The sequence below is a fragment of the Sinocyclocheilus anshuiensis genome, unplaced genomic scaffold (assembly GCF_001515605.1).
Source record: "Sinocyclocheilus anshuiensis isolate Anshui unplaced genomic scaffold, SAMN03320099.WGS_v1.1 scaffold521, whole genome shotgun sequence".
Lineage (NCBI taxonomy): Eukaryota > Metazoa > Chordata > Actinopteri > Cypriniformes > Cyprinidae > Sinocyclocheilus > Sinocyclocheilus anshuiensis.
Window position 1 is genome coordinate 642,309 of NW_015540882.1, and position 13,988 is coordinate 656,296.

Below are 13,988 nucleotides of genomic sequence, written 5' to 3' on the forward strand. Positions count from 1 at the left end.
CTTGTGGATTATTGTGATGTTTTTATCAGCTGTTTGGAGTCTCTTTCTGACGGCACCCATTCACTGCAGAGGATCCACTGGTGAGCAAATAATGCTAAATTTCTCCAAATCTGTTCTCATGAAGAAACAAACTCATTTACATCTTGGATGGCCTGAGGGTCAGTAAATTTTCAGCAAATTTTCATTTTGGGGTGAACTATTCCTTTAAGTAAATAAAATCTCTTTTAGCAGGTAATTTGATGTAAGCCCAATTACACAATGATTAAATTACAGCATTAACGATCAAGGAATCCTGTGGTTTGTTCTGTGTTTCAGCTGGGATCTGAATGGACCGCACCAGGAGAGTTTACCAAGTTCAGATCTCAGGCGTCCAAGTCTGTGCAGTAAGTACATATTGTATACACACAGTCACATCTTAGGGGAATTTATTGCATTGTAGGAAATTGCATTGCAAACTTTGGTTGTATTGAGCAAATTTAGGTCATTAATACAGAAATGTGCGTGCTGTGTATGTTTGTGTGTTTCACTTTCTGTTTTATTGTCCAATCAAGAGCCTCAATTCTTTCTTTGTAAACAAACCGCCCACACTCATGTCTATTGATGCAGTTATTTTACCCCTGATGGTGTTGATTGGGTTGGTAATTGGAGGAAATTGCAGGCCTTTATCTGATCGGGCATTTAATGATCGCCTTTCTCAGCTCCGCTCAAAGAGCTTGCATCATTTACAGCCGTATGACTGCTGTGATTTAAATATCACATCGAAGAAAGAGCAGTGTCACTTCAAAGATAGAAACACCTTTTCTGGTTCAAATAAGCAGTGTACGAATGGTCGATTAGAATATTGTATTTCTAGTCTTTCCATAAAAAGCCTGTTTCAGCCAGCAACCCATTTTAATTCAGCACTCTGCACTAATGCTCCATTAATAATGGCTTCAAATGGATCTGCTGGAATTAGCAGTGGGTTAGTTTCCATATGTGTGGCTGTAAAGTGATCCATAGCCTGGCCTTTATCTTGAGTGTATTTAATAATGCATAAACTAATCCGACCTCATTTCATGAACCTGCGTTATAGTAACCACGAGGCACCTTTTTAGATTTGTACTCCAGTAGATAATGCTCTGCCTAGATGATTTAAGCCTTTATATTTAGGAATTCCATTTCCATTTGTGAAAGTACAGGATAATAGACATCTGGGGTGCCAGATTTAGGATGTGTGTAATTTGACAATCTTGTATAATTCCACCTTGTTGGTACTTACGGTATTTTATGCCTCTGTGACTATATGGATAATGTATATGTCTTATTTATGTACACTAGTATTCAAAAGTTTGCGGTAAATAAAAATGAATTTTATTCAGCAAGGATGTGTTAATTTGATCAAAAGTGACAATAAAGATGTGTGTAGTGTTACAACAGATTTCTGTTTCAAATAAATGTTTTTTTTTTTTTGCAATTACTTGCAATTCATTTCATGAAAGAATCCTGAAAAGTAAAAAAAATAAATAAAACAATAAAATAAAATAAAATAAAATAAATTTTGCACAAAAATATTAAGCATTGTTAATGTAGTTTTCAGCATTGATAATAATAATCAGCATATTAGACTGATTTCTGAAGGATCATGTGACACTGAAGACTGGAGTAATGATGCTGAAAATTCAGCTTTAATCACAAGGAATAAATTACATTTTACAATATATTAAAATATATAGCAGTTATTTTGAATTGTAATATTTTCCAATATTACTGTTTTTACTGTATGTTTGATCCAATAAATGCAGCCTTGGTGCACATAATGATTTCAAAAGCATAAAAAATGTTTATGAAAATTAAATATATGCAAATTGTACATATATAATATTGTTTGTCACATGATCTGCAACCAGAACTGCATTGCCAAACTTGTCAGTATTTGTGTATATTGACCTTAAAAGTGTTTGGACAGTTAAGCTACACTTTTTGATTATATTTTTATATTCCAAAAAAAAAAAAAACCCCAGACAATATCTACATAACTCAATTGAGCTATTCAAATCAAAGTTGAATGTGCATTCTAATCAGATAGAAATGAGCACAAATAAATCTTGAATAATTAATTTCATCCCACATTTATTAAGCGGTGTAACAGAAAAGCAGTAGATCTGTATTATGGGTTTATCACATTAAAAACACTGAACAAAATTTGAAAGCCGTTTTCTCTGACACACAGCACACCTCACCTGCTCTTGACCGTTGACTGTGAGTCACTAAAGAGCATTTGATTTTTCTGCATTATTCATCCAGTGTACTGCGTCTAAGTGTTTCACCTATTACTGCCCTTGACGTGGGGCTGGATGGAGGACGTGCCCCCTCAGGAATGATGCTATGATCCCAGACCTGAATAGAAACACAGCATTTAACCCTCTTTCTGCACCATCTGATGGGGTTTTTTAATGACAACCACTGAATGGAGATGTTTAGGAAAGTCTACAGAGGGGGCAAGAAAACAGACCAAAGCACTAAACTGATTTTGTGATGATTAAAAGCAAATTTGCCAACATTAAAGCTTTTATTATAATAAACTCGCTGCTAATGTTTGCCATAAGACCAGGGATTCTTTGTTCATCTCTTGTGATGTGTGCTATGAATTACAAGGCTTATTCACTACTGGTGGGTGCTAATAATGTCTTAATTACTTTATTTTAATCAAGGAGATCCATAATTAGCCTCAGATTAGATATCAAAGAACAACCCAGTTTATATGATGAATATCAGCCGGTATAATAATATTAACTGCATTGTTTTGTCCATATTTTCACTGCCATCCAAAAAGAATCACAACAATACGCTGATGTTTTTCATAGTTTCATCTTCATTCAGAACTTCCTGAGGAACTACTTCTTCAATGATGTGCATTTACCATCCATATAAAAACACATTCAAAACTTCATCCAACTTCTGCCAATGACTAATTTTAGCTTGTTTTGCCCTTAAGTGCAGATGGCTCTTTATGAAGCTGCAAAGAAGTTGCGAGAAGATAAAAGAGAAGGAAACCTTCAAAATCTTGCCCTTGAATTCTGAATTTCAAAAGCTCACCTAGTGAGCTGCCCCAGATAGCACAGGTATGTCTGCAAGATGTCTGTTAAAGATCGCTTCATCTGGAAAGCATCTGCTGCGTACAAACATCTGATAGACGTCTTTAAGACGTCAGTTTTACACACATTCTAAATCATAAACATCTTAAAGACATCTTCTAAACGTCTATTTGACATCTGATAGGAAATGTCCTATAGACGTATTGCAGATGAGCAAACACTAAAAAATACATCTTGATGATGTAAATGTAGACGTCAAATAGACGTCTCCATGATGTACGTGTGCTAACAGGGGCCATGCTGTCTACTGCCTACATAGGGAGCCTATATCTAAAAGAGCATTCTAATTGAAATGGAACCTCATTAGTGAACTGAAATTGCTCTTCACCTTAGTCTAGACCTTCAATGAATTCCAGTAGAGTTTGCCGTTAGCATGTTGCTAAGCTAACACTTGAGGTTTTAAAGGGTTCGTTTCTGGGATTTCACCCAGAAATAAAAAGTCAGTCATCATTTACTCACGCTGGTGTTTTTCCAATGCCATATGCACTTCAGTCTGTTTCAGACCTGAATTTAAAAAAATGTCCTGCTCATGCTCATCCATATGATGGTCCCTGCTGAAAAAAAAAATAAACAAAAAAATTGAAACCATCACAGAAATTCTAATGGTTTCCACTAAAAATACCACTACAAACATTACAAACCATCAACTATTAACCATTATGTTTTGATACATATTCCATTAGGATTTAGTGGTTTTAACAAGCCACCAATAAAAGGTGACAAATTACCATTAGAAACCCACAGAGACATTACAGTTTCCATTAAAACCAGTACAATTCCCATTATAACCAGTAAAAACAATTATGTGATGGTTTCTATTGTTTTTTTTTTCAGCAGGGTGGTTAGCGACCAAACTTAAAAAAAAAAAGTTGCAAAAAGATCACAGAATGGTCCCATGCAATGTGCTGTATATTATAAGTGTTCTGGGGGTATATGGTAACAAACAAACCAGAATTGAATTGGTCTTCTGTACACAACTGTGCATTCACAAGACTTTGTTAGCACCACAGTTCACTCTGAGTTGCCTGAAAAAGCACATTGAGTGCACTGTTTTGACAAATCAAGATTAATAAAAGCAACAAAATTCCATCTGTGTGCTCTCATCTCTGAGGTAAATATATCTGTTGTGCTTTTCACAACAAGTTATCACATTCATCTGTCAACTGACAACTGGAGTTTCGGTCTGGAGATATTCAACTCAGTGAAGAAAGTAGGCACTGTATTTCACGTTGTGTTTTTATTCATCTTGATTCTTGTGTGCTTTCCTGGGCGAGTTGGAGTGAACTGCTGTGCTAATGAACAGGCAGTCATGCACAGAATCCAATGGCCAAGATAAGGATTTTTGGTAAATACACTCATTTTTGGTTTGTTTTTCACCAAACCCCACTGTATTCTCACAGAACATTTTTTTAAATCTCATTTTGTGGTGCGAAAAAGAAAGAAGGGCATACGGCATTGGAACAACACAAGGGTGAGTAAAACTCACACATGCACAAAAGTGTTTTGCTCGCGAAGCACACAGTAACTTTGTCCCACAATTGATTCTAGTTGAGTTTGACATTAGCATGTTGCTAAGCTAACAACCGTATACTCACATTTAGTGTTTTGCTTTCGAAGTGCATGGCAACCTTGTCCTACAATTGATTCCCATTGGGTTTGGCTTTAGCCTGTTGCTAAGCTAACAACCAGATGTTTTGTTTTATGAAGTGCAAAGTAACTTGTCTAGATTTTGGCTTTAACATGTTGTGAAACTACCAACCAGATGTTTATGATGCTTACGAAGTGCACTGTAAACTCATCCCACAATTGATTCTATAGGAGTTTGACTTTAGCATGTTGCTAAGCTAACAACCATATACTCACATTGACAAGTGTTTTGCTTGAGAAGTGCATGGTAACCTTGTCATAAAATTAATTCCTGTTGGGTTTGGCTTTAGCCTGTTGCTAAGCTAACAACCAGATGTTTTGCTTACGAAGTGCACTGTAAACTCATCCCACATTTGATTCTATATGAGTTTGACATTAGCATGTTGCTAAGCTAACATCCATATACTCACATTGACAATAGTGTTTTGCTTGCGAAGCTTGTCCTATGGTTTATTCCGGTTGAGTTTGGCTTTAGAATGCAGCTAAGCTAGTAACCAGATGGTTTGTTTGCAAAGTGCATGATAAACGCAAACCACGACTGATTGCAGTTAAGTTGGCTTTAGCATATTGCTAAGCTAACAATCTGGTGTTTTGTTTATGAAGTGCATGGTAAACCCAAACCACAGCTGATTCCAGTTGCCTTTCTTTTTAGCATGTTGCTAAGCTTAGAACCAGATTCTCACATTCACAATAGTGTTTTGCTTACAAAGTGCTCAATAAACTCAAACCACAATTGATTCCAATACTTTAAATGTATACATTTTTTATACCAAGCTCAGTGTAGGGCATTCTGGGACTGCATTTTCTGCAAATGCAATACTGCCTTACAATGTAGCTATCTTAGAATCATAGAATAATAATTATACTCTTTAGACAAAACTTCATGTCTTGTCTAGACATAAAAGCTAAGTAGTTTTTGTAACAGAGTTATAATTTTAATAATACAATCCTGTCCTAAAGTGCAGCGATTGAATCAAGCAATGGCAGTGAAAAAAGACAAATGTATAGGCATTGTTAAGACTTTTTGTAATGCCATTTATCATGATTACCTTGATCATAAATCAGTGCCGTTATTGAGTTTGAGGAATAGAGAAAGTGAAGGGGAATGATGGGTATTGATCGGAAGTTAAGCACTTCGCTTTTTAAGCAGGATAGTTCATCCTGTAGAAGCAGACATGAGTCTTTTCCACCCTTACAAAGCATTGATTAGATAAGGTATCTTATCTAAGAGCTTATCTAGCTAACACAAGAAAAGACAGACTTCTCCGCTGGCATCCATTCAGAGTGCACTCGCCTGGTTATATTGAGTTGAGCTGAGTACCTGCTTTTATGCTGAAGAACTCCAACCTGCTTGTGAATCAAGACGTGTTTACTGAAACATCTTTCTTTGCTGAGAAAATTACTTTATCTATGTTCATACCACAACTTCGGTTATTACAACATGGAGAAACTTACATTTGTTTCTGAGAGGCATTTAAGCAGTAACTCAGCTTTGAACTGTTCATTAAAAGAATGTCTTATAATGTCATTTGTTTGTGAATCAGTCCATACTGGTTGTGCTGTATGTTTTTGATTCACAAAAAGAACGTTCATAAGAGTCATTTGTTTGTGAATCAGACTACTCAGTTTGTGCTGTATTGCTGCATTCCAATTCGCCTACTTATACTATGCCCTAAAAGTATGTACTCTTTTTGTGAAGAAAAAATACATACTTTTGAGTATGCAGCAGAATAGTAGGCAAGCTTTGGGACATGTTACTTTGTCATAACTGCGTCTTTAACGGACGCTCTGTTGCTTAGTTACGTACATCCTGTCACCATTTAAACTGCCCTGTCAATCATCTTGTCGAAGTTAACATTGTCCATATTTCATTTAATTTCATTTCCTACCGTATTGGAGAGAAATGAAGAGGAACGTTGATTTGCCAGTTGCGGGTCTATCATGCCGAGAACTCTACTCGTATGTTTGCATAATGATGCATTTAAAGGTTAATGACCAAATTTATCATTATAAAGTTCACAGTGTTGCTGCAGATGTAATCAAACGCGGATAACATTAAATAAATATTTTTTCGACAGGTTAGATATTGATTATTTATCTCTCAAACCCATTTCTCTATCAGTCCGTCGGTCTCACATATACTCCATGTTTGAAATTTTTAATCCACTACGCAATGTGTTGTGGGCAATATTAGCCGTTAGAGTGTGCACGGATCTGCACTTCAAATTTCTACTGGAAGCAGTAAACCATCCGGGAAGCTCTGGCATACTCATTTCAACATACTACGATTTGGGACGTACTAATTCTAATTTCTAATATTATTAAAGACGGATAGTATGTGAATTGGCGACGCAGCATGTGTTTTTATTTTGAGTCATTTGTTTGTGAATCAGTCTACACTGGTTGTGACGCATGTTTTTGATTCACAAAAAGAACAGGCTCATAAGTCATTTGTTTCTGATTCACTAAAAAAGTGTTTTAAGAGTCATTAGTTAGTGAATCAAGACTACACTTGTTCCACTGTATATATCTGACTCACTAAAAAGAACCGGCTCATAAGAGTCATTTTTTAGTGAATCAGAATACTCTGGTTTGCTTGTCTTGAATGTTTTTGATTTACTAAAAGAACCGGCTCATAAGAGTAATTTGTTAGTGAATCAGACTACTCTGGTAGTGTTGTATGTTTTTGATTAAAAAAACAATTCATAAGAATCATTTGTTCATAAATACTCATTTGTTTCTGATTTATAATTTTATAAAACTGTTAAATGTAACCTTTTACAAATCTGAAAATGAATATACATTTTTAATGCTATACATTATCACTACACAAAACTCCATTTAAAATCCATGTAAAATGAATATATCATCTTAAATGGATATTAAATGGAATTTTGTGTAGTAATAATTAAAAAAAATCAATTTTATATTTTAAATTAACAATGTAATCAATATTCTATTTATTAAAGCCAAATAATAATATAGTAATAATATATACATTTCATCAAGTTTTCAACCCTTTTACATTTATTCCAAAATAATAACTCAAGGCAGTAAGAATTGAAACAATATATTTTGTGAATTTGTGTTCAGCTTTTCTTTTTAATAGTTAACTTTGAACTATTTTTGAATTTTTTTTTGGATCATCAGTCATCAAAGCTCTGTAAATATTTATCGCATGAATCAATCACAGCCGATCATAACCAGTCATATCCATTGCCTCCTCTCATGTGATTTTCCCCCATTCATTCTCAATTACCCCCCACCAAACTCACGGCACGCTTTAGGGGGTCTGTTAAAACTCAATGGGCTCAAGGGAAGCGATAGAGACGTCGAGTCCCGCTGTAATTTTACCTGCTGGTGTCGCTGTTGTACAGTGTTTCTTTAGAAAAACAAGTGATTTATACACTTCTTTAAATATTTTATAATATTTGCATTGTTTTATTTTTGTACTACAAATTTTTTTCTCATCCAATTTTTTGAGGAGGCACTGCCTCATTTGTCTCCTCGGAGGTAACGCCCCTGATTATATATATATATATTATATAATGTATATTAGTGCTGGGCAACAATTAATTGCACGATTGTCTGCGATTAATCATGATTGATCACATTGTTATGCACAAAATTCAATAATGCATTCAAAAGTAGTGTATTGTGCACTTTTTTCATTTAAAAGTACTGCTATATGAACAAAAGTGCAATAACATTTGGTTTGCAAACACTAGTGTTAATTTCGTTAACAAAGTCTATGACGAAAAATGTTCGTTGACGAGCTTTTTTCCCATGACTAAGACGAGACGAAGACGTGACGACAATAAGGTCAATAAACGATAACTAAGACTATATCAACATGCAATTCCATTGACGAAATAAGACGAGACTAAAATGTACTCAAAAAGATAAAAACTATACCAAAAACCTCTTTTTATTTTCGTCAAAAAAGGAGACAAAATGTTATTGCAGACTGGACTACACGCCTCTACTACGCGAGCTTTCATGAGTGCGGTTGCCAGATATCAAGAGTTCTAATCCTCGAATCAGAGCTTCGCTGTTGAATTCATACATTTTCTGCCCCGTGTGTTTTGGTTATTTTAAGCAATCTGGCAACCATGTGCACGCACGAAAAATTAAATATAAGTGCATGCCTATTCTGTTGAAATTGTCTAAAAATATTAAATTACATTTATAATATTCAGATATATTCTTTACATTTAGAGTCCCAGGGGCTCCAGAGTTGTACAGTATGTGTAAAAATAGCAATTAAGAAAAGTGATACTTTTCTACATTGTGGTAAAATATACTGAACAAAATTATAAATGCAACACTTTTGTTTTTGCCCCCATTTTTCATGAGCTGAACTCAAAGATCTAAGACTTTTTCTATGTACACAAAAGGCCTATTTCCCTGAAATGTTGTTCACAAAAAGTGTTGCGTTTATAATTTTGTTCAGTGTAGATAAAAAGCTTTAATAATACATGTCTTTTGAATATATCAGAGGAACGAGCAAAATATAAAGGATTTTATGGTAAATTAAGAGGTCATTGTCTGAATGTTCCTTTGAAACCTTCTGAGAACTCTTCTTGAAGGCCAACAGGATTCAGGAAGATGAGCGGCTTTCCATTTCTGGGAATACCTGGCAACCTTTTTGTTCTGCATGCAATAATTTCCTCTGTGTTCTCATCTTCTTAGAAGCTTGATCGTCTCTCAAAGTACTTTTGTGGGAAAGGTATACACTTTCATCAAATGGCTGACGAACATGAGATCTAAATCATGAAGTCTCTGATGGGCTTTCCATTAGATTAGTTCTGCTTATGTGATTGGATAATGATGTAATTGGAGGACAAATGGTGTGTGGGAAGACCAGGTGTCCTTAATGCCTGTGGAAAGGCAAAGACCGGAGGGAGGATATAGAGGTGGATTCCACTGGATGTGACTCACCCCTTGATACAGCAGATCTGTTTCTGCCCTTTAACAGCAGAGAGATGGAGAGGCTGACATATCCGAGGGTTTTTAGTGAGGAGTCTGGCATTTCCACAAAAGTGCTGTGTCATTTGCGCCTGGAAATCCTGCCACTTCAGTTTATGACTTGTAATGATGGGTATCTCAGTTTATGACTTGTAATGATGGGTATCTCAGATCTTATGAAATTCAGATGATTTCATTTGATTGATGCATTGTCATTAATTTACTGTATGCACTGTATATTTTGGTCATTTTTGAACTGTTCATTTAAAGAACCAGCTTATAAGAGTCATTCATGAGTCAGCCTACACTGCATTTTGTACATTTATATACTAAAAGGAACTGACATACAAGAGTCTCTGGCTACGCTGCATGTTTTTGATTCACTAAAAATAACTATTTCATAAGAGTCATTTGTTAGTGAATCAGGACTTCACTGGTCCCACTGTTCATTTCTGCCAAATTTATATATTTTCTGAGCCCTGATGTCTTAAATGGATAATAAAACAGACAAAAACACATAGACTTGCATTGAAAGAGGGATCTGAGCCATATCTAGAGTCCAGAATATCAAAGAGACCCCAAAATCACATATCTCACATATATAACAGGGCTGCAAATTCAGCCCGTATTAAGCTGTCACTCAGTATTTTCTAACTACATGCATTCCATTTAAAGTCACAGTGAAATAAAAATGTATGTTTGTGATTTTAATTTAGTGGCATGCATTGTTCAAAAAAAAAAAAAAAAGTAAATATTTGCTTCACATTATTTTTTGTCAAAATCTTTCTTTTTTGTTTCGATGTCACCAGTCTGTATCTGTTCATTTATCCCAAAACATCTTAAAATTACTTAATACACTTTTTATGGTATGTTATTTATTTATTTTTAGAGGGCATACAGCCAAAAATGTCAGGATGATACAATTGTCCTGATATTATAATGTGGATAAAAGCTTAATTAAAATAAATAAATTCTTGAAAAGAAAAACATATTAAGTTTGGCATAATTTTCATTATTATTTCTTAAAAAAATGTATTTATTAAAACTGTACCACTGCATATCAATGTTTGCAGATTGACTGCAAAGTCATGTGGTACGACCAACATGAAGGAAAAAAAAATCTAAAAATATGATATAATTTGAATTTTTTTAAGGCAAAGTAGATGCTTTAAAATATCATGTGGTGTGACTCTTCAAAAAAAACCTAATGAAATTTTTGATTACATTAAAAAAAACAAGTTTATTTATTTATGTAGTGATCATCATTTAAATCAAATCTGTTATTAATTTTAATGGTTTTATAACATGACATTTTTAGAGTAATGAAATGTTAAGTTTTTTTTATTGTATGTATATATATATATATATATATATATATATAACATTGATCCATCTTTTCATCATCAAATTAATTCACAATTAATAAATCAAGTAGTCCTGTCCTAATTTGTTTTTAACTTATCCTGTTCTTCTCATAAATGTATCACATTATACAAGTAAATTGTGTTGTATTTCATGTTGACTTTAAATTAAAAAACACTGTCCACTCTGATAAAGTCAGACTTCAATGTAATGTGCTTCCATCTGACTTTGCTGTCAGTAGAGACGCTGTGTTTTCCTGGCTATTTTTTGCTGCACGCAAAGGGAGGTGATCCGCCCATCAGAGCATCTGAATTATTGACAAAGACACTGGCCCGCTCTATTTGTGAAGAATCTGAAGTTTGAGTGTTTTGCTCAAGTGCCGTATCATATATTTTCCATTTTTGTCACTTGCTTCTGCTGTTAAAGCCACATTGTGGAACCAGATAAGCAATTTGCTGTTTGTTTCTGTGCTGAAATGTTGTTCTGTTGGACAACATAAAGTACAATGATTTTTGACAGATCTTGTTGGCACAGAGTGTGACGGTAATGAGTTTGTTAGATTCTTCCTCGCATTCATCTTCATGTCTGGGCTCGACTCGACACATTTACTGAGAGACTGAGTCAGAGTTTGCAATTAGTCAGACAATTAAGAGCTTGTCCTCTCTGTCGCTCTCTCTCAGTCTGACTGTGGCTCTGTTCATCATCTCTGGACATGTGAAACACACACACACACACACGCACCTCTGAGACAGTCCTGCACATTGATCCAGCATAAACTCCGACCCTTTTCTTTTATAAGCCAATGTCATTCTTTGAAAAATTGCGAATGACATATGAAAACTGCAAATGTGCACAACGTGAGCAAATACAGAAACGCGCTGCGAATACTTGCAACACAACAAAATTCAGAAACGTGCTGCAAATACTCACTACACAACCAAATACAGAAACGCGCTGTAAATATTCACAACACAATCAAATACAGAAATGCGCTGAAAATACTTGCAACACAACCAAATACAGAAACGCGCTGCAAATACTCGCAACATAAACCAAATACAGAAACATGCTGCAAATACTTGCTACACAACCAAATACAGAAACGCCCTGAAAATACTGTGGTGGCTTCTGGTTGCAATTTCATCAACATACAGATGAAATTGTTTATTGTATTCAGGATTTCCGAGGGAAGGGGCCTTTTGTAGTTCTTTTTTTATAGTCTCAAATGCTAGTAATGTATCTGTGTTCCATTTTAATGGATTACCTAAATGTTGCAGTCCTGCATGTTTCATGATTTCTCTTAATGGAGCTGTTTTTGCTGCATAATCTTCTATCCAATCAGCACTAAAGCCGGTCATCCCTAGGAAAGTCATCATCTGTCCTACTGTTTGAGGCAGTGGTGTTTTACAGTGGTGCCTTCCAGCTGAGCTGGAGCTATAGCTCGTGTGCCAAATGCAATCAATCGTCCTAAGTATTCAACTTGCGGCTGGCAATATTGTATTTTGGTCTTGGATACTTTGTGACCTCCTTGTGCTAATTTCGTTAGGACCTTAATAGAATCTCTGTGGCATTGTTCTAGTGATGTAGAACAAATAATTAAATCATCTACATACTGTAAAAGAGTACTGTCTATCATAAGATCCTCTAAATCAGCTTTAAGGCCCCCTCATGGATGTCTGGGAGGCGAGTGACCAGCCCCTCAAGGTCCTGTGAGGCCCAGGGGACATACTGTCCCTGTGTACCCTTAATTAAAATTGGGAGTTGTGCAGCCAGGGGTCTAAGTCTTCCTTTTTATCTTCCCTGTTCCCATGTTCCTTCATCAAATGATGACTCCTCCCCTTCACTCACTTCCTCTTTGCTTTCTAATATTTTACTTCTATCTCTCACCAGTTTATCTGCATCTTGTATTAATTTTTCTGTTTCTTTAATTTTCCTTCCTATTTCTGCTTCCATAGCCTCTGCCTGTGTTTCAATCTCCTTATCTTCTCTCCTCATCTGCTCTAACGTTTCCTCATTTCCTGTTTTTCCTTCATAGTTTGCTTTCATCATTTCTAATGCTATGCGTGCCTGTTTATAACAATCTAAAGGTAAATATCCCTCACTCTTTTTATTCTGTCGCCTCTTTGGTCTTACATCTGGTCCTTTTTGTTTTTCTTCCAATTCTACTTGTCCTTCCATTTGCATTTCTCCAGACACTTCTACAGTACCCTTAAGTATTGGGAACTGTCCCTCTGGGGGCAGATATGGGGGTGGTTTAGAAAACAACTCTTCTTTTTTCTTTGTCTCTTTGTCTGCCTCTTTTAGTATTTTTCTTGCCTGTTTTATATTTTTCAATGAGTCTTCTCCTTCCTTTTTGAACAAAGCTAACACTTCTTTCTCTTTTTCCCTTTTTGCTTCTATCTTTTCTCTCTTTTTACTATTGACTTTAGTTTTATGATTTTTTATTAGAGTTTCCATTTCCTCGCACAATGCTACATCAAATGTCCCTTCCTTTGGCCATTTTGTCATATTTTTTTTAGTTCTCTGCTGCCATTTGTTTGAGAGCTTGTCTATCAGTTCTTTACACAATGGATATTTTACTCCTAATATTTCCACCGGAGTGGCTGCCATAATTTTTCCAATAATATGACAATCCTATATTTAAAGCTCAATATATATTTTTATACAATAATTTAACTTACTATATATTCTCCCCAACTTAATTAGCTTCTTTTAACCACTTTCTCCTATTTTCTTCTGTACCATGCACTTTTAAGCCTAGTATTTATTATATCACATGCGTGTGCACATTTTCAATATATTATAAAGTGAATTTATTATCTAAATCCTATTTTTTAACACTTAGCATCCAAAAGTGCCAACCAATAACTAAGACCT

General features: G+C 35.1%; 1 protein-coding gene across 1 annotated transcript in view; it reads left to right on the forward strand.

Moving 5' to 3' along the window:
- LOC107688567 (N-acetyl-beta-glucosaminyl-glycoprotein 4-beta-N-acetylgalactosaminyltransferase 1-like) overlaps positions 1-13,988 on the forward strand; it is a 189,300-nt gene that overhangs the window by 132,157 nt on the left and 43,155 nt on the right. Inside the window, exon 8 of the mRNA XM_016486272.1 lies at positions 316-383. Within this exon, the coding sequence (XP_016341758.1) occupies positions 316-383 (68 nt within the window). The remainder of the gene's footprint in view (positions 1-315; positions 384-13,988) is intronic.